The 27,798-nt window shown below is 38.9% G+C and overlaps 1 protein-coding gene across 6 annotated transcripts in view; it reads left to right on the forward strand.

Moving 5' to 3' along the window:
• ARHGAP6 (Rho GTPase activating protein 6) overlaps positions 1 to 27,798 on the forward strand; it is a 325,242-nt gene that overhangs the window by 173,638 nt on the left and 123,806 nt on the right. The window contains exon 1 of one of the 6 annotated variants that reach the window (XM_080556510.1): positions 1,075 to 27,735. The exons of the other annotated variants lie outside the window; for them this stretch is intronic. Within the exon in view, the coding sequence (XP_080412636.1) occupies positions 27,689 to 27,735 (47 nt within the window). The 5' untranslated portion in view covers positions 1,075 to 27,688. Of the gene's footprint in view, positions 1 to 1,074; positions 27,736 to 27,798 lie in introns of those variants that run through there. 6 annotated transcript variants of the gene reach the window in all.

Genomic DNA, 27,798 nt, shown 5'->3' on the forward strand with positions numbered 1-27,798 from the left:
TATGTCCCATGTAATTATTACAATTGAAAAATGGGTTTTTATCAAATGCCTTTTATCTGTATGTTTTAGTTCTCAATAATTCAGTAATTCTCTTAGGATGCATTTTTCTTTTGACCACGCTTCCCTTCTTGATTTCATTTAAACAGTATGTCCTATAAGTTTCCTTTAAAATCATTGACAATCTATATTGCAAAACTGGAGTTATTTTTGTATGAACTGATACCTTGGTGTATTATATACTACAGAGAATAGCATTAAAGTGTGTTATATTGTGTTATTCCTTTTAAAAGGCAAATCAACACTTATTTTCTCTCAGGTAGTCAGCGCACAGGTGGAGTTGAACACTAGAGCAAACTGTTGATCTGAAACATACTCTGTCATTTTAGAGCTATTTTGGTTAACTAAAACTCAGAAACAGTGTCCTGCTTAAGCAGGCAGATAAGTTTCTCAAAGTAACCTTTATGCTGCCCTTCCTCCTCTTTTTTTGAGCACATCATTTCCATGGTTTTTAATAAAAAAACAAACATGATCTCTTGAAGCAGAACTTGTTCTTAGCTTTCTTTGTAGTGCTTAATGTGTTTTTGTACATTCAGAGGTAACAGCATTGGAAGTGTGTATGTCCTTGGTTTTAGCAAGTCATCTTGTTTCGGTGACTCATCTTGCTGTTTTCTGTTGTGAAACTTTTTTTCAACTGGTAGGTAATACTATTAACATTTCTGTTAAATGAGTAGGATTGATGGTGATCTATTAAGCATGCAAAAGCAAGGGACAGAAGAGGAGGTCTCATTTATTCTGGGATAAGTACCTGCAGTTAATGGAATTATGAGGAATTAATGTCTTGCTATTCATACTCGCTCTCTGATTCCACCTGAACTCGCCTCTAGCTATCTTTGTGGATCCATTTTAAAGTACGTGTGAGTGCAACTTAAGCAGGGTGACCAGAGGAAGGCAACAACACATGCTCTGACTCATTACAGTATGTATTTAGGTATTTAGACAAATGTTGAACTGCAAAGTGCAGTTTCTCCATCGGGCTCCAAATAAGCAGGTAAGAAAACAGGCATTTTTGCAGGTAAGAAACAGGCATTTTTGATTGTGTCGATCACACAAAGTTAATTTTATGCGAGCTTTCTCTTAATGTCCTCAGAGTATCTGTGGTTGAAGCAAAATTAGGAAAACAAATGTCTCTTTTTGCCTGTTACCCTGTTATAGTTATGCCAGTTGCTGCAGGACCACCAGCTCTTCGGCTGCCCTGCGCCACTGCTTGGTGCGCGTTCTGGGCTGGTGTAATGCCTTCATTGTAGAGAAGCTCTGCTGAGACGCAAAAAAGGGCTGAAAGATATCCAGTCCACTTGTGAGTAGCTGGTGAATCCAGAGTCCTTTCAACAGACTTCTCAACTAATGACCAGTGGCTTTGTTTTCATTAGTCCTGGAGGCTGCTAGCTCCCGGCTTCAGCTGCAGCTTTGTTCTCTCAGTGTTACTGAAGAACAGCGCTCAGAGATTGAGTTAGAAGTTCTCATAAATTTTCCTGGCTTATAAACATGCCTGTTGACACAGCCACGTGAGCGAAGGCCAAGCCAGAAGGCAGACCTACCTTCCCACCGCTTTAGCCAGGAGCCACGCTCGGAAGAAGAAATTGATTTAGGAAAAGAGAACCTCATAATCACAAGTGTCTGTCTTATGTCTTTCGTGTGTGTATATATATATATATTACAATGTGTTGGTTACATATTTGTGTGCATTTTAGTATTGTGTTTGCATATGCTGTTCTGTTATTTCTCCGTTGGTAGTGTTTCACTTGAGGTTGTCAACAAGATGACCAGGCACCCCATTCTCGTTGGTCTTTAAATAATGTCAGCGGCATAGCCACCACTCAGGAAGGAGAGGGGATCAATCACGTGTTTGTGTCTTGAGGGTGTAACAGAAAGCTTGTCTCTTTTGCTAGAAGATACTTAAGTTAACTTGCTGAAATTGCATTTGGCTATCTGTTTGGAAACGTTCTCTTTATGGGGATTTCTTGTGTTTTGTAAACACGAGAGCTCCTTGCTGCATTCTAATGCAAGGTTGGATTCCTTGACATAGTGGTGACTTCCAGCTGTGGCACTATTTTCAGTGTTTGTTATACTGGCAGCTCACCTGTGAGTTTTGGCCAATTCTATTCCTAAAATACTGCTCCTTAAATCTCTTCTCTTTTCAGTGGTAACTTCTGTCTTTCAACAAAAATGATGAAAAACTTGCAGTTTTGATAGCAGCAGAAGTAATTGCATGAGTTCTGTGAATGAAAAATATACCTTTGTGGATTAAAAAAAAATAAAAATTAAGATATAAATAAAGCAAGTAACTTATGATAATAACATTGATGCATTTCTGCTCACAGCTATGCTTGTAGAAGAAGGATGCCCCTTTTACAGCATGTAGGCTGGATCTGATGCATGAAAATGATTTATTCAGAAGGTTTCAGGTCATGTAATTATTTTGACAGCCTGTTTTCTAGTGCCTTCTTCTAATGCTTTTGTGCATCTTCCCTGCTACAAGACCAAAACTGTGCCTGCCACTTGATGTTGTGATGGGGAGAGCCAGCCATGATCCTACAGGCCACTTCTTAGTCCCCATGTTTTTATATGTATTGGGGGTATTTGGTGGTTTCTGGCTCATGAACAGTTCTCTTCGGCTTATACCCTTATAAATGTATGTAAGTTACTTCTTCTAAAACGACCACTGAAACATGTACTTCCAATCTTAATAACTTGAGCATTGAGGAAAACTGTACAGGAGTAGGGAGGAGAGTAGCTTTTTCTTGAGTTTCTTTTAACGTTCACGTCACCCGTTGCTTCAATACATATCTCCCTCCTGGTTGCAGCAGACTTACATTCTTTTTACTGCTCGCACTTTACTCTATTTCCTGGAGACTTAGGCTGTTTAGCACTGCAGAGGGACCAGAGGAAATGATCTCTTGACTGAGTCTATTAATTATTGCTCCCCTGAGAATCTGGTTCATCCTCAGAAAGGATGGCAATAGCAAACAGTAAAAGGGCTCTGGAAACAAGCGAGTGCAATTATTACTCATGTTTGGCAAATTAGGGGCCTGATCCTTTTCCCAAAGGTTTCAAAGACGCCTATTCATTCTGTTTTGATGTAATAGTGTCTTATATAAAGAGCATTGGTCTTTGAGGCTGAAATTCTTCGTACTTACTCAAAGCCTGAAAGTGATTTCTTTGGAAGGAAAACATTTGGAAAGTTTAGCAAAATTCCATTTGACCAATATCTAGGAATGTGAGACTGGGGGGGAGGGGACTCCTGGGCCATGGATTCCTGCCCCTTACTGATGCAAAGAGCAGTGCATAATCCGTTACATAAACATGTTGAGCTCTGCCTCAGAAGTAGCTTGTCTTCAATTTACTCCTTCAGCTGGATGACTCTTCCAGAACTCCATGACTGATAGTCATCTTTTCTATCAGCCTGAATATATTCTTGGGGCAACATGATCTTTTAGCTTAAGCTACACTTTTGCTGCCCTGATATTTAACCCAAGTTTTCCCCCATCAATTTGTTTTGGCTGAAGACATGAAGCTTGCTCTTTGCTGTGATGGACATCTTTATCCTGTGCCTCTGCCTCCTTCTTGTGGCTTTATTCAGGTGTGGGCTTCATGTGTAGTGGAAACAAGGGACTGCCTGGGAGAGCAGGGTGGCGGGAGCACCTATCGCGGCCTGAAGTCAATGACGAGTTGTCCTCGGTCCCACTCTCTCCCTGACCCAGCTATAAATGGAGCCTGAGCCTAGCAGGAAAAAAGAAAGGAAAAGGGGAAAGTGTTGATGAGTGAGAATGATGGGTTCAGCAGAGGAGATCCTGTTGCTGTTGTGTCTGGAGGGGGCTGCAGCTTGAGCACCCTCCTGCTCCGCGGCACCTCCCTGCCCCTGCACCAGTCCCACTGGCAGGGGCCAGAGGCTGCGAAACTCCTGGTGCGAGCAGCTCATATATAGGAAATAAAGCAAACTTCAGTCCCCTTCCTCTCCCTAATTCATGTGCTTCGCTGGTGCTATGCTTTCTGTTTTGCCAAACTTGATAAAAGGAAAAAAATTAGGATTAAAGAGGCACAGAACAGTACATGCTATTTAAAGAAAATCTGTTGCAAACTGAGTTAATTCAAAAATTGCATACATTATCCATTTGTATTGGCTTTATTGCTCTCTTACGTGGCTGCAGTTGAGACTTTAAATCATTATCTTTGTTCTATGCCATTGCCCTTGGTGCTGTGTGCACTCACCGGGGATATGTTGCATTTTCTGTGGGAAATGGAATTTATACTTGTAAAATTTTAAGGATGATGTTACATTAAGTAAAAGGTTGGTTTGTTGGTGGTTTTTGCATTTCATGAATCTGAATGGGGAAGAAGAGGAACAGATCTTTGTATGCCTCATTGTTGAAAGTGTAAGTGTTCCGGCTCTCTCCTACATCTTTTTCCCCAAGGCTTTAAAGTTTTAGGAGCACTTAGCAAAATGTTCAAAGGAAATGAATGGCAATATGGTTTTAAGTAGAGCATAAGGCAATTTGAAATAGTGACTCATGCAAAGTGTTAATAAATATAACTGTACTGAGATTCCTTACAGCTGCATTTGTTACACTACAAAGGTAAGAGGTGTTTCTGAAACGCCAAATCAAGATTAAGACTTCAGACTTTGTCCATCTGTATGTATCTGTCTTCAGTAGATAAGAATCATCTGTTAGATTGATTGGATCTCCCTGACAAAATTGTCAGATAATTAGCCACAAACTGAAGAAGTCTTTAAAAACCTTGGTGAAGTTGCTGAAGTTTTCAAGTTTTCTGTCATTAGGGAGTACTCTAAAAATGGATTCTGAATGAATTCTGCATGACATAAAACAACAATTTTCACTGTGCTTCCCAACCTGTTCATGAGGTACCCAAATGGCATGGAGGTGGTGAGATTATCCCACTTCCTAGGGGCCTGGAAGGCCTTATAGTTGATCATGTGGAGCAAAGACCCAGTTATTCTCTAATGTTCTACATAATTCCAGGACAGGTTTAATTTTTAGGTAGTCCTGTGTGGTGCCAATTAATTTGATGATCCTTGTTGTGTCCCTTCCAACTCATGATATTCTGTGATGCTAAGACATCAGGTGCAGTGGGATGGTGTTAGGCGTCTGCTCTGAAGTCCTAATGCCAAGTTCAGACTTGGTCTAAAAGCCTTTATGTCACTAGGGAAGGAAATACTACTGGGAGATACATGTGGATGGGAAACTTTTATTTCTTGGAGAAGATACTATTAATAATGGTAGATATTTCTGGATGTAATAGTCTACATATTTCTTCTCCTAATAGTTATTGAATGAAAAGATTACTCTGTTTCAGGCTTAGCTTTTGTACATAGGAATGACCTTGTAGAAGAGCTGTCTGTGAAAACAGTCCTGGAATAAATGCTCACCATTTAATTCATTTCAAATAGAAGAGTGAACAAAACACTTAGCAGAAGTTAAGGGAATAATCAATTTAATTAACTAAGCTAAAGAGATAAGGGAGTGAAACATGGGGGAGACTTTAATAAATAAATAAATAAAGCAAAGTCCCCAAACTGTCTGAACCATAGAGAAAATGTCTTATTGGAGGTGTAAATGTAGGATTAACCCTTTGAGAATAAAGGGTAAGTAGAGATGCTGCAAAACAAGTTCTGGCTTGAAGGTGAAAGGCTTCTGTAACAGTTATCAAAAGTCAGGCTGAGTTCTTTACAGAGGAAACTGATACAAATAAAAGAGGCTCCTCATATTTAAAAATAAAGTAAGCAAACGAACAAAGACTGAGATGAAGCCACAGTGCCTTGAAGATGTGGTAAGGTGTAGTATACCTTAAAAACAATCTAGATATGGCCTCAAAACTAGACATGTTTTCTACCTCCACTCTCAATACGAGTAGTTATGTTGGAAGTGCTATACTAAAACCAAGGTAACTTGTATAAGTGAGTGCCTGGAAAAATAGAATCTTTGATTTATTATAAAACTTACGTGTGTGATCTTCCTGGATCTTGAGAACTATGATATCCATCCCTACATGACTATAGAATACCACGAAGTCAGAAGTCCTGTGTATGAATTCTTTCCCTTAAGTATATTGATTATTCTTCTAAAATACATTATTTCTCTCTGCAAATATTGGTCGGTTGTGTCATTATACATCATCTCAAAATACAGTAAGGGTCTGACACACAATTTAAAATCTAATCTCAATGCTGTTTGATAGATCAGTCATTACAGAGCTGCTCACATACGACTGAAGAATACCAAATACAGTTCTGAGCATTGAGAAGAAGCAAAAGTGTGTCTCAGGCACCTGTAGATTATTCTGACATCAGTTGTGTGAAAGGCTTTTGAAAAAGAAAGTCATTATTAAAGACAATGAATAATGGAAGATGAGAGAAAAACGAAGCACAATTTTACCATAGCCATGTAGTACCGGAATATTTTGATGGTTGTCTTTAATGGTTGTTGCATTTCTGAGAAGTGTGTGTGTTTTGTTCTTTTCTCAACACAGGCCTTGGAGGGTATATCAGGTGTCAGATTTTCAGTAAAGGAAGGGAAATGTTTATACCATTGCTTAGGGCACTGCTACAGTGTCATGGGGGATCTGAGTACATTTCTAAAGCCCCATGTTCAGAAAGATAAATTCATGTCTGGAGGAACTGTAAGAAAACATTTACGGAAATAGAGGTACTGTGATCTTGAGGACTGGAAGGGAGTAACTTCGCTTCGCCTAGCAAAAGGAAAGATGAGGAGGGTGTGATTATTGTCAGTGAATACATCAACGGAATAAACAGAAAAGAAAGAAAAAGAAAGAACACTTTTTTTCAGCCAAAGCACAGCAATGGCAATGAATGAATCATAAGCTAGGCATAAATAAACTCAGGTTAGAAGTTAGGCTTCTGCTCTGGAAGCAGGGTAGTTTCTGGATAACCTCTCCGTCAGACTGTGCTCTCCATCCTGTTCTGCATGAGTCCTTCTCATGTTCTCTCATCACAAATGTTATCTGGAATAAAAAACATCTATTCCAGCCAAAACTGGTGGGGTCCGCAAAAAGCATTGGTTTTCACAGAATAATTTTAGATTTAAAAGATTTGCACTGTGGTTTCTGCATGTAAGGACTACTAGCATTGTGTATATCTATCTGTTCAAAGGCTCCTATTTCTCTCTGAGTAAATGAAAAATAGAGCCTTGTGTATCCATGGAGACAAAATGTGCTGGAGGACATAAAAACTGGAGAAAAAAATATATATTTTCATCTCTATACTTTTCTATTGAGTGGAGTGTATTTACAATGTGTGCAGATCACTTTGAGACGTAAAATCCTATGTAGCAATTGGTCTTCTGGGCTTTAAAGTATATCGATGTTATGAGGGCAGGAAATGTGGAACTTACGCAAACAAAGTTTGGTAGTTAAGTGCATTAAATAAAATGAATGAGCTTTAGTGTCACTGGGACAAAAAATAGCTTGTAATTTTAGTGCAATCACTAGTCCAATTCTATTTTCCCCACTTTTTTTTTCCCCACACACCATTTATAAGGCACTTTTTTTTAAATTTAAAAGTTTCTGCAGAGTGGAAGAAATGTCCCCCCAGTCATCCCTTCCCCTCTGGTGAGGAGTGGGATGGGCTTTTGTCCCCATGTGTATGAGTGCAGAGTGTAGTTTGATTCTTGTACAGGGACAGAGAAGAGCCCTGGGAAGTGCTAGCAACCCAGTCCAGCAAATATCTGAGTTGTTTTTTTTTTTTTTAAAGGCAGAAGCTATGCAGCCTTAAAAGGACTTGTTTAAATTTTTGTGTGTGCGTGCTGAATATGTCAAGTTTGTAAGGAGCTAGTGATTCTTGCATCCTTTTAAAGTGAAAATTATAGAATACTTCACATAATGTTTCTCACCAAAATGCAGATTCTCTCACTTGCTGCAAGGAATATCATAAAACTGAATTTATTGAGAAAGAGCATGTGGACTGTTTTCATAATTTGTCACTTAAAAATGGATTGGGAGATCAGGAACTGCTGGCTTCTAACAACCTTGACATAGTGCATTCAGAAGGAACCCCCTCACCCTGCGAACCTAAACAAGTCCTTTTAAGGCTATATATGAGAAGCATAGCTAATAGCTAAGGATATAGGTGCTATATAAATCATTAAATAAGTGAATTAAATGATAGGTGAAGCACTGGAATGAAAAAGAAACCAGAAATGGCAGCAGAAGTGCAATGCTCCATGGAAATTAGCCAGAGGTTTGATGAATTTCACAGCTTCTTTGCCTTAACATTGGTTCAGAATGTTGGGGAGTATGTTGTGTAATCCTATTGTACAGCCATAGGCGAGCCAGGCTGTTAGAGAAGGATCTGAAGAGGGTTTTAAAAACACTCAATAATTGGCTTCCAAATCATGCCTCGCTTCCCTTCCAGCAGGCACTGTGCTTGGCTGGCTGGCACTGGGGCCAACACCAGTCCTGATCCATGGATGGCTCTGGTATAAAATGTGCGTTGGGTTGATGGACAAGAGTTGTGTGGCTTTGTGATCTGATACGACAGTCTTGTTTTCTTTTTTTCCTATTCTAAACTTTATCAATTTAGGCTTTATCGCAAAACATTAAAATCTCTTAATGCATCTTCTCATCTGTGAAACTCCTCTGGAATGGCCTTGGCTTAGCTGAGGCTGCTTTGCAGCAGAGGTATCAGGCTGTGAGCTGTGATCTGGCTATGAGTGAATGTAATGCAGTAAATTCTATCCTGATAAAATTTTTGGCATTGCTCCTGTTACATGTGGAACTTTTAAAACATATTTGGTTTCTGTGTGGCTCGGAGTGTATGTCTGTCTGCAAAGCACTGATCCTAATCCCTTTAACACAAATGGGAGTTGTTTCTTCTCTCACTGGCATCAACTGAAGAAGTCTTTGGATTTTTTTTTCCCCCTCTCTCCAGACATTGCTGGGCTGTCAGATGCTCCAGCACCACTTAAGCATTCTCAGGTGTCTGTCTCATTTGACCTCTGGAAATGGCTTTATTACTAGACTTTCAGTGCTGTTTAACTGTGCATTGACTTCATTTGTAATCATCATGACATGGAGGGTAGAACAACCTTAGCTATTTTATAGGATTTCCACAGTGTTTTATTAGTAACAATTATTAATGTGGCACAAGTGTGCAGACAGTACAGGATGCAACTAAATCCAGCTTTGGATAAATGCTTTCCAAACTTGAGTTCATCCTCTTTACCTCAGTTAGTAAGGGACATGAGGCTGGCTGAAGACAGATTCATGCCATCTTTTCATGTTGTCTTCTCTTTGACAATGAATAAGCCTCCTTTAACTCAACAGGTGATGCTGTTCTGGCATGAATGAAAGTAGCGTACAACATGCAGTTGAGTACACAGTTCACCATTTCAGCAAATATAAAACCCTTTCTGCAGGAGAACATAGTCAGGAGACCTTGAGTTGTAACAAAACTTTCATACAAACGTATCCTGGTAAGAGGACAAGGCCAGAGACTTGATTTGGGCAGTGCTGTTCCCAGTTGAGTTTTGGGGTCAGATAGGTGCCAATATTTGTGGGTTTCAAATGGAGTTGCCCCTCAACTCCAAAGGAAAATTACCACTGTGCTCTGGAGGAATTTCGAGGCAGCGAGATTAGCATAAGCTACTCATAGAAAGTAATGGTCTTCCTTATCTTTATTGTTTTGTGACTTCAGAAAATGTCAGTTTTTATTTTGAGAATTGTTTTCTTTGATTTGCAGTAAAAGACCAGAACTGTTTCCTTGGATTCCTTCCCTAGCCACAGTTTCAGGCAACTTCACATTCAGATTTGAATTGAAGTTATTTTGAGTCAGCCCCAACATTGGCATAAAATAGTAAAATAAAACCTAAATTTGATGGATTTATTTTAAATTGAAATTAGCTTATTAATTTCTTGAATGGTTTGGTAATGAGTTACTCAGGCAAATGTTTTTATTACACTTTTTTTTTTTTTGGTACCCTAAAGGAGATTTCTTGCTTTTGGCAGTGATTTTCATTGGCCACATATAGATGAAGTATGAGTGTGCAGCCAGCACACTTTAAGTTGCATAAAGAAAAAGTGTGTGCTATCAGTTTGCATTATAAAGAAATTTGTTTTCATAATAACTTTGAATATTCTATTGGGTGTACTTTTTTATCTTGATAGGTACTTTTTATTTCAGCAATGTTCTAATTAGCATGTTAATACCCTCTAAAATCATTTGGGGAAAATAGCACGATATACTAATTTGTTTTCTAAATGATATTTTGCCACTTACATTTTTCTCAGCAGGATGGTAAGCTACTGTAGATAAAAGTTGCTGTTTATCTGACAGCAGAAGTTTTATGGTTTTAAAATAGTTTTTCCTTCCTCTGGAAAGGGTGGAGAATGAAAGTAATAACTTGCTCAAGTCTACTGATAAGCTTCAATGAATGGCACTGTCAGCTTAATAATCACATTTCTCTATGTGCGTCCCTGCCAGTTTTAAACGTACTGTCTAATATGACTTGTATCAGAAAAACATTGGGAGATCTTTTTTTCATTTATTTATTTGTGGTATTGTTTTTTTGCTGTGTCTTTTTTTGTTTGTTTGTTTACTTTGTTTTTAAAGGCAACTCTGGAGATTGCATAGTCCAGTCTCCTGCTCAGAGCAGGGTATGCTGCAGCAGGTTGCTCAGTGCTGTGTCTAGTTGGGTTTTGGTTATCTTCAGTGGTGGAAAGTCCATAGTCCTTTTGGGCAACCTGTTCCAGTGTTTGATAACCCTCAGTTGTTTTTTTTTTAAAAAAAAAAAAAAAAAGAATTCCAGGTGTTTCAGTCTGTGCCCATTGCCTCTTGTCTTCTCACTGGTGTCCAGTGAGAAGAGTTTGGCTCTGTCTGTACTTCCCTGCACCAGGTATTTCTGCATGTTGATAAGAACCACTGAGCCTTCTTTTCTCTGTCTCTCAGCCTGCCCTTGTATGAGATGCTTCAGTCCATTAATCATCTTCATGGCCCTTTGCTGGTCTCTCTTGTATAAGGGAGCCCATAACTGGCCCCATCACTGCAGATGTGTCTCACCCAGGCTGAGTAGAGGGGGAAGGACCTTTGTACAAAGGTCCTAAGGACTATAGGCAATCTGCATAACCCATTAACTTATGTACCATTTGGCATCTGTGGCTGGCTTGTAGGCCTCATGTTGATTACTTGACATAACTGCAGTGATCTGCTAGAAAGCATGGTCCCAGGGTTGAAGTTGGTACTGTGGACTGAGATTGTGCATGTGATGTGGATAAGAATAAGCCTTGTCCTGAACTGAGCTGTTTTTATCCTGGCTGGATTCATGCGTTACCTGATGCCAAGAAGTGAGCTGGTATCCAAACTGTTTTGACACAGAGAGAATGGGTCTCATTATCAAAATTCAGTGTAAGGGTTTATAGGTGCAAGTGTTTTCTCTTTAAAGTGTGGATCTTTCACTCATATTAAGGAAATGGAAAAAAAATAATTATAAAATTTGGTTTGTAAAACACCAAAAATGAGTAAGATTCAGGAGCAGACTCCGTAGCTCTATCTACTCCTAGCTCCCTTTTTTAGTTGTGCTAGATTTCAGCTCAACACAATGTATTTCATGTTTATGAAATAAAGGGAGCTGAAAAACTTTATGCATGTTTCAAGGCCAAGGAATCCTGCATGCAGACGTAAAAGACATCTTGTGAAATCTTTATCAAACTGGATTAATGTTCTGAAACAAAAGCAAGGAAATCAAAGGTTGTTTCCAACATTTTCTTTGCAACTTTTCATCGCGATGCTTTTAAAACAGCATTAAATATTTCTTTCAATTGGCTGCAAAGATGCATTTCTGCCTTCCTAAATGCAAAAGACTATCAAAATTATACTCCTGTTATTCCAGTCAATGCTTTTCTTCTTCTCAGTAAGCAAAACTTCTATTATCCATATAATGCTAATACATTAAATAGTTAATTGCTTTAATAGGTGGATGCTTAAAAGTACTGAAGCCCTGAAACTCAAGCTTGAAGTGAAAGATGTCAAGAACAATTCAGTTATTGTTCCAGTTGTACAACCTTTTATCAATTATAAAAACAGCTAATATTACTACACTATTTGGAGCCAAAGTGATTAAATAAATACACAAGTCCTGTGTATTTTTTCCCCCTTACTTGCTTCCAGCAGATAGTTTTATCTCATAGCAGCACTTAAACAGCATTTAAAAGATTTGGTCATTTTTAGGCTTACAATGGTACTGGAGTCCTGAAAAATGCATGTTGTCCTGAGTTTGGTCAATGCAAAGACCCAAATGATTTCTTGTTTTGCTTCAAATGTTCACCAAAATAGTGAAGAGTTAAACTTGCCTCTTGCTATTTATCAATAGGTGGTCTAACACAGTAGCAACTGGATAAGGAATTGGAAAAAAGAAATTTCCAAGTTTATGCACTTAGAATTATAAATATTTAATAACTTCTGGAAACTAGCAGATTGAACTCCACATGCTTTTTGGACCAAAATGAGATTTAGAAAGTGTTTATATTGGTAGTAAGTTCACAAGTAAAACTGGTAGTGTCTCCTAACCACAGACTACTGTGATGAGTTGTGTACCTAAAGTAGCTGAGATAAAACCAACTGGACTAACCACTGCCACTCAGTGAAAGTGAAGAAGGAGCAGAGTGTTGAGCCTTTCAGCAGAAAAGGGGAAAGTCCCCTTTTTTTTTTCTTTTTTTCCCCTCTCATCTTGGATGTTCCTCAGAACCAGCCTATTAGCCAGATCCTCTCTGTTTTATAGGCTGAGGTGCTTTATCATCTCTTTGTAGCCCTGTTCTGGGCTGTGAATGTATGCCTGTGGAAATGCACAAGAGAAAGGAATGTGCCAGTGCTGTATATGCTGATGTAGAAAGATTAATGATTTAGGGGACTCTGTTTCCCAACAGTGGGAGTTTCTACTTAGGCTGAGCAGTATTAGGCTTACGTAACGTTCACAAAGTTGTTGGACTGAACTCCTAGCACTCATTAGTCCTCTACAGAGGAGTCTGTATGAGAACTGGACTGAGCTAAGTACCTGTGTGTGAAGCCTGGTCATAAATATATAGATATATGAAATAAGGACGTTTTGGAGGAGAATAATTTCATTCTTGTTCCCCTTTCAAAGTTTCTGTTCCTACTGCAAGGTTTTCCCTGTTGCTGTCCAGTGTGTGAGGGAGGGTTGTTTCTGATGAGCAGGCTTCACATTTCTTGTTACTGTTAAAATATTAGGCCCTTGGATACCTTGCTATCTTCCTCTTTTATAGTCCTCTGGCCCCTTAGCTCTTCTGGAGTTCAGGACAGCTCTTGACATCTCTGGCTCCTTGCAAGATCCTTGGAAGAGCACAGAGATGTTCTTCATAGCTGAGGCAGTAGCCTCAGTAGCTTAAATATTTACTTAGCGTTTGTCTGCATTTGTTTCTGTCGCTTAGTGCTCACCGAATGTGCAGAATACCTTTCAGGAAGTTGTCTTCACTCATAGGATGGAGAACTCTGCTCATGTGGTTCTCCCTACACGTTAACCTGATCTCTTATTTAATCTTAAGAGCTAGGACTTAATGATGAGCTTTCCATTTGGGAAAGAATGAGTTTCTAGTCAACTATCAGTAGCTAGCCTTGTCACATTGTTAATGTTTGGGGAGGCATTAGTGGTTTGTTATAGAATGAAATGTTCACTACTAAACGCAAGTATCCCACTGTATATGCAGAAGTTCACTGAGGCTGATTTGTTGCAGTACCACTGCCCTTTTTGAATTTGGAATGAGGAGGATCCGTGGTCTGTCCCTTGTGGGACTGCTGCCTAGAGCCAGCGGCTGTGTTCTAGAGCCCACCTTTTCACCAGAAGAATGAAATTGATATTAATGGTGACCTATCAACTCCACAATTGTCTCCCTACAGAAGACTTTATAACTCTCTTTTCCCAGCTGTTCGCTCAGTGTCTCAGTCAAGGTGACCAAGGCTGATTTGCCACAGGCACAAAAGCCTCTTTACTCTGGCAATGTATGTGATTATTCTTACGTTGGGTGTATTTATAACTAACAGGACTGGACTCCATGCATTAGTATGTGAAAGAAAGGCTATTCTAAGATATGGCAATTAAATCATCTAGATGGCAGAAGTTGCTACATTTTTTATTTTATTTTTAATTCAGATGCTGCTTTAAGAATCACTTCTTCCCTGGTAATGTTGAGAATTAAGGCATGGGGCATTTTGAGGGGTAGCAGTGTTCTTTATATGTGTGATAAATGCCCAAATACGTGTCACTCTACTTGCATATTGCTTGCCTATAATAAGGATTGGAGGAGTAATTTCTTGATGATAAATTTTTGAGGCTGGACCCAGCATGATAGGAGCCCATTATAAGTGTACTATGGCAATATACATTTTTGTTAGGGTAACAAACTGCAGGGTTGTTCTGAAAAGGAAGGATGTTTTTTGTTTTTGACGTATTTGTGACCCTGGGTACAGAGATTATCTTAAATGACGACAGAGACTATCACTATCTGTGATGTATTTTCTGTCAGGCAGTATTACAGTATCTGCTTCTGATTCTCCATTGCTCACAATATTCTTAGAAGCTGCAAAGCAACTTTTACCATCTCACACATCCAAGTTTTCTATAGTAAAGTTGTTGGAGCCCACCCTTTGTCCACTTTACATGGGACTTTGAGAAGATATCACTGAGAACAGTCACGTCAGGAAAGAAAATAAGTTTTTGAGATCAGATCTTAGAACAACTTATCTGAAGGATCCTTGCTGTACTGAGTTTTTATGTGTAATAAGAAATGTTTCTGTGTATATTGACCTGGTGGTGTCCAGCAAGAATCTATCTGGGGTGAGCAGCACGTGCCTGACCTGCCCGTGGGCCAAGGAGGATTATTTTCCCTCGGTAAGAAGAGGAGGCTGTGTGACAGCTCAGTGTCACACCGAGGAGAAACTCATGCAGGAAGTGTTCATGCGCTCCCAGGATATGTAGGGCTGTTGATGTAATTGGTTTATGCTGAGAGAAAAACTTTTATTAGAGTGTAGTAGGACAGTAAACCACAATCAAAACAGTTACATTCGTACACAATGTTAAGAAGCTCATTTAATCCTCAGGCAAGTTTCAGAGGTCAGACCCTTTCATCCCATTCCTTTGTGTTGGCAGAAGCCCAGCAGCAAGAGTAAGCTCTGTCCTAGCTGTTTAATCCTCCTCCAGACAGCCTCCCAAACCAGAAGTTGTTCTGTCTCAGCCTTATTATCTCCCTGGGCCTGGTGAATGCACACACAGGGAAGCTATGTGGATTGAGTTTAGTGCTAGAAATGTGTGTTGCTTAACCATCTTTGAGAGGAACCGTTGATGACCCATTCCCCTCAGGCCCACAGTCTCCTCTCACCTGGCCCGATGTGAAAGCTAGGACATGCAGTCTGCCGCACTTGGCGAGATACGAGGGGAGATGTTTCAAAAGAGGTAGAGTCAGGGGCATCCTACACAAGCAAGAGGCTAGAGGGCTGATTTCCCGGTGTTTTGGATTTAAAGGGAAGATGAGACTTGGTATGCGGAGAAAATGGCAGCATGTGGTATGTAAGGGCAAATGGGAAGTGGGGAATGAGCTGAGAGACAAGAGCGAGAAGGACTCAGTCTGAAAGCTGTTTCTCTTGCTCAAGAGAAATTCGGGCGACCTCCTTTGATACAGGTTGAGGAGAGCTGAGAGATGACCACTAGCTTATTTAGGCCAGCAATGTCAGAAGTGCTTTGTAAATTGTTTGTCTTCTGCCTGACTTTAAAGATGTGCTTGTTGCTCAGCGACTTGAGAAATGAGAGAACAATTGTGAAAATTTGGCTACATATTAGTCATGGAGTTTTCATGGACAGGGAAGAAGAAAGCGTTTCCTTTAATAAAACTTGCATCTCTTCAGAATAACTTTAATTACGATCATGCACCCAACTGCCCAGTTATGTTCCTTGTGAATGCGACATTCAAAATATTTACTTGAACTGCTACCTCGGAATTTTCTCATGGACCTTCTGGGCTATGGGGACTAGCAGCTGCTGTGGTATCTGAGGGCGAAGTCGTCTTGCTGCCAGGTGGGGTAGTTGTGGGGAGTCTCCATGTCATCCTGAACTTTCTGTTCCAAGGAGTTTATTTAACTCTCGTCAATTATTTATGATAGTCAAGCCAGCTGTTATGGTAAAGTCACATTACTCTGTGTGTGTATAGCTGAAAAGATACCAAGAACTGTGCAGATTGAAAAGGTAAAGATTTATTCAAAGACAGGGCACTGCTCTAATTTCCCAGAATACACACAGTCAGAGAGAGGGTTTTTTTTTTTTCTGACATGCCATATAACTTCTGAAGCCTCAAATTAAGGGAGAACCCTAGGAGAAAAGGGATTAAACTTTTAGTTGCTCTGATCTACTTACAGTGCATCTCTGTCACATTGTTTACAATGAGGCAAAACTATTTAATTTTTAGTCTCCTTCATTTAAAAAAAAAAAGCAGCTATCAGACAAGGAAGATTGCACAAGGTTAAAAAAACACAAACAAGGCTCTTTGAGAGGTTTCACAGACTCTGTCTCAGAAGATTTTGTTATGTAATATCATGGATGTGTAATGGAAAATTCAGGAGAACATGTAATGTAAAAATTGTGGTTGTCACTTACAATATCATTCCTTTACATTTATCTGGCTATGTAAAGCAGTTAAGAGCGATAGAAAATTTGACTATGAAGATCCCTGGTAGGTAAGTGACAGTGAGAAAAACTGCTTTTCCTGAAGAATTTACATTTTTGAAATGTGAGAAAGTTGCAATGAAACAAACCCAAATGTTAGTTTGCTGCAAATCAGCTGTTAAGTAGTTACCGTCTATTACAAATGCTCTTGCTCCATGATACGTGAAAAATCAAGGGTGAACTGTTTCATATTCACTGTGGGGAATGCAGTGTGAACATAGGCTTCTCAGCTGCAGTCTTACCACAGAGCTTACCCTGTGGCAATGCTCCAGTAGCTGTCTTGTCTACACTTATTTCAAGCTAAGAAGAAATCAGACAACACTTACTGAATGCTATTTTGTAAGAAGAGTAAAATCGGGGAAAGCAATGTACTTGGGGGGTTAGTTGAGAGGTTAATGTATGTGATTTCAAAGTTATTGTCCCTTTCTGTTAGTATATTGCTAGTATCTAGTATGGGTGTAGAAGAAGTGAGGAAGAAAAAGGAAAGCATGTCAGAGAGAATCAAGAAGAATAAAAGGAGGAAACTGGGAGAGGAGAATGTAGAGCCCATCCAGGCAGATTAGGTGGATTAGAAGAGAAGTTTTTCAAGGAAATTTTCAAGGAAAGGGACAAGATCAATGAGGAGCAGGTCAGACGATGCCTGAGAAGATCCCCGAATAAGCAGTGGAGCAAATGGGTCATGTTTTCATAGATGACCATGAGATTTTGTAGATCAAGGAGTCTATCTTGATTGAATGGAAAAAGTGCATAATGGTTCGTTATGGTGATAAAGGTTGTGGGTTATATTGTTCATCTTTATCTACCGTGGAAGTAGTTACATAAGCGGTTTTGGACTATCAGCAGTAAAGATTAAGATAAAATTCTGTGGGACTGAACTCAGTGTGTGTAGTACCACAGGCTTCACTAGAGTATTTCTAGTCTTAAGTTTTCAGTATTTTACTAATCAAACCTATAGCGTGAAATATACCTAAAGACCTCTTTTAAAAAGCTTTTGCTGTAAGATGTGCAGCCTTATAAGGATTGCTTATTTGACATTTAAAATTATAAATATTCTAGTTTATTGTTTAAAATATGGATCCAAAAAATAACAATTGTTAACTTTATAGAAAGAATTATGACGAATCTTAATTTTCAGTTGTCTGAACTCACCGTATATTGGACTTCTTTAAACTAAGGTGGACTCTCCCATCCCAAGGATAATGTAACATGTAAGGAGAATTGGGTATTCTCCCTTTTCTTTTACTGTCTGGCTTGTTGTAGCACACCACTTCTCAGTAGTTTGAGTTTCTTTTTTTTTTTTTTTTTAACTGAGCAAAAAATGTCTGGCATCAGTTTATTTTCTTCAGTTATTAAAGATCAACAGCCTTCTTTATTATTGTTTTGCTAGATGATGCATGCAAGTGACTTTGAGAGGTGGTAAGGCTGGGATTCTCTAAAGCATTAGAACAGCAGTCACTCCAAGCTAAACAAAGATCTACCATTTCTGCCCTGCTGGGTGAAGGTTAGCTAAGTTTAAGATTCCTGTTGCTGGATATCTTCTTTCATTAATAGTGAAGCTGTCAGACGTTAGTGAAATAAGTACATATCTTTATGAAGTTTTCTGTAATCCTTCCTCAAGTTCACATCAATGTGCCATATATTTATGAGTAGTGCTTATGGAAAGTTAGTAAATATTCATATTAGCTTGTATGCAGAGTGAAAGAAAAAAATGCGGACCAAATGAATTTATATGGATACCTATGTGGCCATTTTTTTTTTTTTTTGGTGGATTTATTGAGCACCAGGTAATAGAAGGGAAATGAAGTTATTGGAGTTTATAACTTTGTTAGAAGAACATGAGAGAAACTTTCCTGGGCTGTATTCTCTCTTGAAATAGCTATAATAGTCTTTTATATATTTTAAACCCTGTAATAGACATGTTTTCCAGAGGCATTCATTTTTAAAATATTCTTGGAAACTCATCAGTCCAATTAAGGTAGCTGATATGTTATTCTTTCTCTTCACACTCTTTCATCCTATTTTCTTGGTAATCTCTGGACAGGTTAAGATAAGCACTTATCTAAAGTTTATTAAAAAATAAATTTAAGTAAAACTTTTTTTATTTTTTTCATATAAGTGTCTGTGTTTTCCAGACAAGTCACTTTTTAAAAAGTTATTTTTCTTGTTTTCTTTGAAAGCTTCTAATAGGTCATGGCTTGGAGACGCTTCATCCTTGTCTGTGCCAAATTCAACAGCAAGCAAAAAAAAAAAAAAGACATGATTAAGGATTTTGTAAGCCACAGTGAGATACTGGAGATTGATGGGAAAATTTGTTAATAAATTAAATTCCATCTATTTATATCACCATAGTGTGAGAAGTGGAAAAACTTGTTTCTTTGAAATTGCAAAGCATTGCATATTCTATGGTGGTGTTCTTTTAACTTATTTTGCCTCTACTTTTTTTTTAATTGCAACTTTTCAGCTGAACTGTGAAGTGGGGTGAGTGATGTAATATGCAAGATAAGGAGAGAGAAGGAAAACACTTAAAGAATATTTTATATCCTTGTACAACACTTCTGTTCCAGTAGAAAATAGTAAAATATTTAATAAAGCAAAGTGGAAGAAAGTTGGAAATGAGTTCATAACAGGGAGACTTGACTTTAAAAACTTGAAATATTTGCACTTGATAATTTGTCTTTCATGGTTGCCAATACAATTATATTCAGTAATTCCAGTCCTTTCTCAATACATTATGTTGTGAAAAAGCAATTAGTTGAAAGACCTAAACTGGTACAGAAAAGCTATTCAGCTTAAACTGGTAAATGTCATCCAGGCATAGAGTGAAAAATCACACTTGAATTGTAAATGGTTCCCATGTGTATAAATAAAAAGAGAAAAATTGTTCTTAATTCAAATTTCATGTCACATTAATAAAAAAAAAAATCAGCTGAGTAACTGCATTGGGAAGTACTTTTAAGATGAATAAATTGCAATCTGTTGCTTACCATAAGTGTTCTGTTTTATTTAGTTGTTTCATATTGATTCCTTCTTATTTTGTGAGTGGTTAAGGTTAGGGTTTTTTTTCAAATCCTGCATTGTGGTTAAGGGCTTTTTAACTTGCTTTGTGGTTTTTATTACTGGCATTTTTGGATCTTCTGCTGTCCCTTATGTGTTTTACGAAGACACTAAGTACTATGTCAGTGCTTAGTTGCTTGCCTTGAAACCCTCCTGAAGTCTACTGTGGAATGAATCCATGATTGTGAATAAACCAGCCATCCTCAGATGTTTGTCACGGGTTTAGGATGCATCCCAGTAGTTTGGGCAGACTCCACCTGTTTCCGATGTCCCACTTGTCTCAGCAGCACTCGCACTGTTCCTCCCACCCTTCTGGAGGTACAGGTGGACTTCATGGGAGAAGGGCAGTCAGGTTTCTCTTCATCCTTCTCGTCCGGAAGGTCAGGAGCTATTTGGTACTGTCATGGGGCAGGACAAGGAGCTCGTGGCTGCGTAGGCATTACAGTGGCGGCTGGGAGAGCGGGGTGGGATGTTGTGCGTGGCCGTGATGCTGAGGAGCACCTCACCTCCTGGGCAAGCACCCTGAACACACAGCTCTGCCGCAGCCAGCCTCCTGCGTGCTTGTCCAAATTTCGCAATTTCCGCGTTGGCCCTTGTATCCTGATAAGGGGCACAGGCAGAGAGCTGGCATGATACGAGCCTCTTCTCAATGGTTTTAGTCATTTAGCTGTGAAATAATGTGGGTTAGGACACTCACAGCTGACGGCTTTCACAATCATCAGCGTGCTGAGCAAGCAGCTGCTGAAACCAGCCGGCAAGCACCAGCAGCAGATGTAACTCCGCTTAGTTCTTGTACTTCCCGGTGGGATGCCGTAGGTTCGCTTGCGAAAGTTGAGTACTTAAGAGTGAAATGTCAGGACTGACCTTCCTTCTTGCAAACCTGACACTTGAAACTTATTTTTTCCCAGTTGCTGAATGCGTTGGCTTTTACCGAAGTTAATGAGTATCGCATGCACTCAGCTTTCCTGAAAGAATTGGATTTTAATTGAAAAAGAAGCTGGTTGGCTCGGACATGAGCAACTATCAAAGTTCAGTTGCTGCAGGTGGCTTTCTGAGCTTGCTTTCTCCTCCAGCTTACCCAAGTATTTTCTACACTTCTTTGTTGAATGGATTTTTTTACGCTTGTCACCATGTAAAGTATGCATATCTTAAGTGTATTAACATGTATTGCTATGGAAATACTAGTTTTTCTCCTATGTTGCTGCTGCTCATGGTTCTAAGATGCTTTTATGAAGGATTACCATAATAAATAAGTCATAAGGAAATCGTTTATGAATGCTCTGACTTACGCTAATTAAATATGTGAGGGTTAGTTTAACTTTTATTTGTAAATGGAAAGTATTTTTCTTTGCCGTTGGAGACTCCGAGCAGCTGAAGGAACTGCAAACAGACTCCTCAGGATGAAAGTAGTAAAAACAGCTCTGCTCGGGCTTTTCTCCATGGTTCCGTGTGGGAAACATGACGTCCTTCTCATCAGATAGTGGGAATGTTTTCTTCTGCTGGCCTGAGTCACTTGTGGGGAATGTCAAGATTAATGCACGAGATGGATTTTCTCACTGCTTTCCTTTCTATTGCAAAAATGGAAATTTGCTTGCCTTTGAACTTTCCTCTTGTTTCCAGCAAAACTTTAGGTACCCCGAGCATTTTGCCTGAGATTCGAACCCATTTGGTGTGTGTCTCTTTCAGACTTGGCTTTTTTAGAGAACAACAATTAATCTCTCTCTGTTTGCTTTGGTGCATTTGGAGAGCTGCTACAATATACAGGAAAACATTCTGTTCTCACAGAGCTGTGAATAGGTATGTTTAATTTATCAGAGATCCATGGACATACGGTATCGATGTAATTCAATTTTGTTCATCTTCAGAATAATATTAATTATCTGTAATATGTAACAACAGCTGTTCTGCAATGACATTTATATTTAATGCTAGATTATCTGTACAGATTACACCTACTTTCTTCTTTCCTAGTTAAACATTAAGAATTGTTGAAATAATTATTCCTAACTATTAAAATTAAAGGGGGGGGTGGGTCGAAGGGAGGAAAAGGATGCCTTCCTAGATTACTCCTGGTAAGCACCAGTGTCTACAGCTTGAATCTTGTCAAAGGCTCAGTGTTGGCAGCAGGCCAGTTTTTGATGTACTTGATTTCTCTGTGATCCCACTGAATCTGAGCTAAAAGACTGAAGATTCTGCCTGAAATGGATAACTAGCTGTTGAGGTACCTTTAGTAAAATCACTAAGACAGAAATGAGTAACTGTTCCTATGGCCAATACACCTCTTTTTAGTATCTTTTTAAGATTTAGCACACATGGTTCAAAGCATAAGCAGCGGGTGTACCAAGGGCTTTTCCTCTGTAGCCTGCAGAGAGCAATCAGAGCATCCCCCCCATGCTGTGCCTAAAGGAGCAGGAGCAGAGTGCCAGGTATCTTCCTTCACACATTGGTGCAGGCCCTAGCATTAGCAGCTCTGTCCTGCTAAAACCATCCCTGCCGCTTACAAGGATGCGAGGGAAATGCCTGGGTTTCCTCCTAGCCTTTCTGTACCCACGCTCTTTTCCTCAGGGAAGGAGAGAAAGTGGTGTTCAGGTGATAACACTGACACTGGGCCAACCGTGCCTGCATTTGAGTAATAGGAAATCAGTCCAGTAAAGCTAGTAGGAAGAAACAGAGATGTTTCAAATAAGTATGCACAGAACTTCTGCATGTAGCAGGTAGCACTGGTGTGCATCATGTGGCTGTGTGCCTGCTAATGCCTGCTGATTGCATTCTCCTTGATTCTTGTGTGGGCGGAGAAGCAATTATTCCAATCAAGGATATCTGAAATTAATAAAGATAATTTCCATTTTAGATTAGGTTATTTTTTTCAGAGAGGCTTATTTGCTGTGAACACGTGTAAAATTCTACTCCGTTGCTGTCACTGAAATTTCTACCACTTTCTTTATAAACGAAAGATAGAAGTTGGATCAGGGTTCCTGTAATTTTAAGGAGTAGAGATTATCTTAGAGCAAATGTCCCATTCTGCTCCTAGGGATTATGATTTTCCTTTGTGATGAGCAGATCATGGGGAGAAAAAAAAAAGTAACATCAAAACTTTTGAAAGTATGTAATTTCATTGAATCAGTGGGAAGGTCTAATTAGTAATTGAAAAGATAATTAAAATTTGACATGCTGCTAAGTTTTGTGTATGTTCTTACTCTTTCAATAGTACATTTTTTTTAATTATTCGTTACTCTTTGTGCTCTCTTTGACTCCCCCCACCCCTCCTGCCTGCCTTCATCTGATCGCTCATTTCAGCACTCTTTAGTTTCTAATGCCTTCAGTTTTTTCTTCCTTGTTGCCTGTTTCTTTCTTTGGTCTCTTTGTTTACATTTTCTTCTTTTCCTTCATAGCCATCAGACTCTGACTTTGCTTTCCTAGTCAATATCATATTGGGTACTCATTAGTTGCCTGTGACTTGTTCCTTTCAGGCTTTCAGCACACACTTCTGCAATTCATGATCCTTCATGTGTTTCTTCCATGTTTTATTAGAACCAAGATTGGTCATTATTCCTATTTACCAACATAATTTTCTGAGACCCTGCTATAGTTAAGCAGACACAAAGCCAAGCATATGTTTCAGTGTGCATAACAAGGACAGAAATGAATTAAAAATGTGAAAGATAGAATCTTACTGAATTTGCCAACATTTCTCTTATCTCCGAGTCAATTTGAGTTTTCTATTTAGATGAACTTGTTATTCCTGATTATTCGTATTTGTGTTTAGATCATCCTCTTTCTGATTTTGTTCATATTAATACATTACCAATTTATGACTTGTTCTCTGATCGATGAGAAAGTCCAGATAATATGAGTGAAAAGTCTTTTTAGTTTAAATGGAAGTGAAATCATCTTTGTAGGACTAATAGAAAATATCTGAAGCGCCATACATCTTCTAACAAGCCAACATGTTAGATTAAGCTGAAGAGGAAACAGAGTGAACCTCAAACTGCAAAGGGCTTCCTGAGCATTTGAGTCCTTCTTCAAAGGCATCTGTTTTATTTATAGCGTGCATTACCTAAGTACACGTCTAAGCAAACGACGAAAAGGAATCAGAGTCACAGGAGTATAGAAACATACTTAAAATCTAGCATGAAAACCTTCACACAGATTTCAACCCATGTCATAAACGTTGCTGTAAGATGTGGAGAAGACAAAGGAAAAAGCCCTGAGTTTTGAACTGTGCACTCAGTCATTGAGTGGGCTCCACAAGAGGTTGGTGATGGACTTCTGCCTCTGCAAATGGTTCTCTTTTGACCTTTGGGACTAAATTGAAATAGGGAGGGAGGCGTCAAACTGCAAAGCCATAACGCAGCCTTTTCAAATACTTGGCATTTTCTGGAGGGCAATATGTAGCCTTGACTGTGTGCCTAACCTCAGAGTGCAATGGAAAGGAAAAAGCAGGTGCCATAGCAGAGGCCTGCCAGCGTGCCAGGCAGAGCCACTTGAGACCCAGAAAACTCAGGTTCACCATTCTCCGGTGTGACCTGGCAGGCGGTTCAAACTCCAGTTTCTTGGAAAAGCTACAAGACACTAGATTAAAGAACACTCTGAGACAGGAGGCCTCCTCATCTGTCTTAAACCTACACACACACACACCCCAAATGTATTCCTACATCTGTTGTGGCCATCAGGCTCTTCTATAAAAGAGACGCCTATTTCCATGTTCCTGAATTACAGCATGCATACCTCTCTGTCCTGTAAGCATACAGCCTTTTGGAAAGCCTGTGTAGGCTTAAGTGGCCTAAATTTAAAAGCCTATAATCAGCCCCTTTTAGGCATCTAACCCAAACTCTTTGCCTTTGCCTTTCCACATGCAAATTGGAGCAATTGCTGAGAGCTAGGGACTTCGCAGGAACATGGGTGGGTTCCCTCTGCTCTCTGTGGATTCAATATGCTACATATATTGCCACAAACTAGTCATAGCTGATTTGTCTTAACTAGTCACATAAATGTTGTAATTCCCATTTGATTTCTAACACTTAGCACAGAAAAGAGCAGAGAAGCTCATTTTTAAAATAAAATCAAGCCTATTCATTCTTCATGCTCTTTAAATTGAACAAGAAGGTTTACCTTCTTCTGATTTTCTTTTTACAGGATCTGCTTGAACAACCACACTGGTATTTCTTAGTCTGAACTTTTTCACACCATTAATGTGACTTTTTCGAGGTCTTGCACCCTCTTATTCACTTAATTATGGCAACATGGCATTAAGCCCGTCAATAGCAATTACCCCTCTATCACCAGTCTTCCTTGTTTTTTGCTATGCAAAATCTTTATCCAGAGAAAATAGACCTATTCTTCAGGGAAAACAGCAACTCTAGCACTTTTTATGGAGTGCTTCATTTTAAATATGTAAAACAAACAAACAAAACCAAAACAAACTAATTACTGTGGAAAAAGTCAAGTCACCAAAAATCAGAATGTGTTTGTGGCTTTACTAAGTAGTGATTGCACCTGCAAAATAAATGCCTTCAGGAACAATATGAGAAAATTGGTAAGTGTGAAGGTAAAACAAATGACTGTGGTATTATACCTGCTAACTATCTACTGAAGGGTTGATGTGAGCTTCCGGTAGACAAGGTTGTCTTCCTGTGCATATACAACAGGGAGAGAAGCTTATGGGGTGCTGCTTCCTATACTAGGGTGCTGTAGCAACCACATCCTACTGAGTAGCTTCAACTTGTTCACTTGTTTCTTTGTTTGTTTATTTTTGTTGTTATTTGTTAGGTTTTTTTCTTATTATTTAATTTGTCTTACTGACTAGGGATCATTTAAATGTGGCATCAAAGTCACTTTGGGGATTCAGCTTTCTGAATTATCATCTTGAATGATGTAAAGGCAAAGCCAAGTTTCTCAGCAGTGAGTATTGGTTTTGGGTACCTCAGTTTTGGGATGACCAGCTCAAGCCACTGTTTGTGGTTTGGTTTGGTTGGGTTTTGAGGGATGGGACCTCATCAGCAACCCACCTCAAAGAGCTTCACCAAGTGAATATTTGTAAGACAATTTTGAGGCACAATGTTTGTGTGAAAATACATACTTCATGTCAGCTGCCATAGAGAGCAAGATTATTATTTTGCTCGTTTCTGGAGTCTTACTTACAAGATTTGGAAAGGGGACCACCAGAAGCAGCTCATGCTGTGTCTCCAAAGCAGCAAGCTCTTTTGTTGAATGAGGAACTAGAACAGTCTGATTTATGAAGTCACACAAGCATTTCCTGTAGAGATGCAGAAATGCATTAAGTATAGCAAACACCAATTTTGTCCAGGTCTCTGATACTGAAACATTTGCTCAGAAGGAAATTTGACTATTTTGCTCTTATGTTTGCGAAACTGAAGTAGGATGCACTTAAGTATTTTTATTATTTAAAATGGTATTTTTTTTCTGGGTTGTGTAAACTCATAGTAAGGAACTAAATTTACATCCACAGCCATTTTTCCGTGTTACACATTGCTACATATTAAAGCTATTTGTCAGATGAGTGTTGATTTGAACGGGCTAATTCTCTTACTCAGAGTAGCCCTGCTTATGCTAAAGCTGTGCCTTAGCTTCAGGAAACACGCTATAATTAAATGTCAATAGAAATCATTAACTCAGCAGTAGCTCAAGTGCTGTATTGTGGTGAGACCTTGGTTTCTTCTATGCCAAGATTTGAGCTAGTTCGAGCAACGCTAAACTTATCCTGAATTTACAGGAACATGACAGATCATAATCTAGTTGTTGTGTATTGGAATACTACCCTGAAAAATAAGAGTATTGTTCACTTTTTTATAATTATGCTGTTTTTATTGCTAATAGAATATGCTTCATATGTAGTTGTGAGTGTAGTTGTGAGTGTAGTCCTGTGGGAGCTGGAAGGTTAATATCAGGTGAAGTTAAAAACATCAGCAAAAACACCAGAGAGGCAAAAGTCTGTGTCCAATTTGTGAAGAATATACAGCATTATTGCATGCATAGTATGAATGGGAAAAATCCCTGATTTGTAGATTCAATAGGGTGTGTATATTCCTAAAATTACTTACAGTTGTTTTTTTTCTCAGTAAGAAAACAAATCCTCTCATTCTCAAGCTACATTTCAAGAGATGATTGTAAAGTCATTTTATTTTTCTCTTTTTCTTTAATCCTCTTATCCTCAACATTTAACTGTAGGAATAGTCTTGAATCTAAACAGTACCCTTTAAATTTTTTACTTGGATTTAGTGTTATTGAATAATAAAAAATAATGCATGGTATTCCCAGTCATTAGGAAACAAGCTTCAGTATTGCAAGCTGCAGTGTAACTTGTTTGCTGAAGATTCTGTTATGCATCTGCTTGGTTACTCAATAAGGATATTTATTCTAATGCATAAAACAGGTGGTAAGTGAAGTAAGCATCTTATATAGAAAAATCTTTGCATTGCTATTTATCTATTTCAGAATAACAGGAGCTGCACGTTACTCACTGTTTGTTCTTCTGAAAGATTCAGAAGCACTCTCTAAGAGTTCAATACTAGAAACAATAAATTCATATTCATCAGCTCCATTGTGCAAAATTGTACAGATATGGCAGTTAAAATAATACGACAGTGCTGAGCAATTTGCTTCTAATTTGCTTAACTGAGAATGGGATTCAGTCCTCATGTTCTGAGTGCCTTTCAATCTGGTATATATATGATTAATGTCGGTGAGTCACTTTTGATGGGAATTTTCTCTTTCCTAACACAACGAGATAGGGAGACTTTCCGCCCCTCCCACCACCAGTTTAAAAGCACTGCGAAAGACAGAAGGAGGTAATTCTTCGGTTTTTCAGGGTTGTACACTGTTAGAGGAAGTGAGGATATAACCAATTCATTGGCAATTGCTGCATGAGTACCTGCAAACCAACTAGGACAGCTGAGACTGGGATAAAAGTGTAAGTAGTTGATTATTCACTTGGGAAACCAACTATTCTCACTGCTTATTTAAAATCTGAATT

This window comes from Anser brachyrhynchus, assembly GCF_964034855.1.
Source record: "Anser brachyrhynchus genome assembly, chromosome: 1".
Lineage (NCBI taxonomy): Eukaryota > Metazoa > Chordata > Aves > Anseriformes > Anatidae > Anser > Anser brachyrhynchus.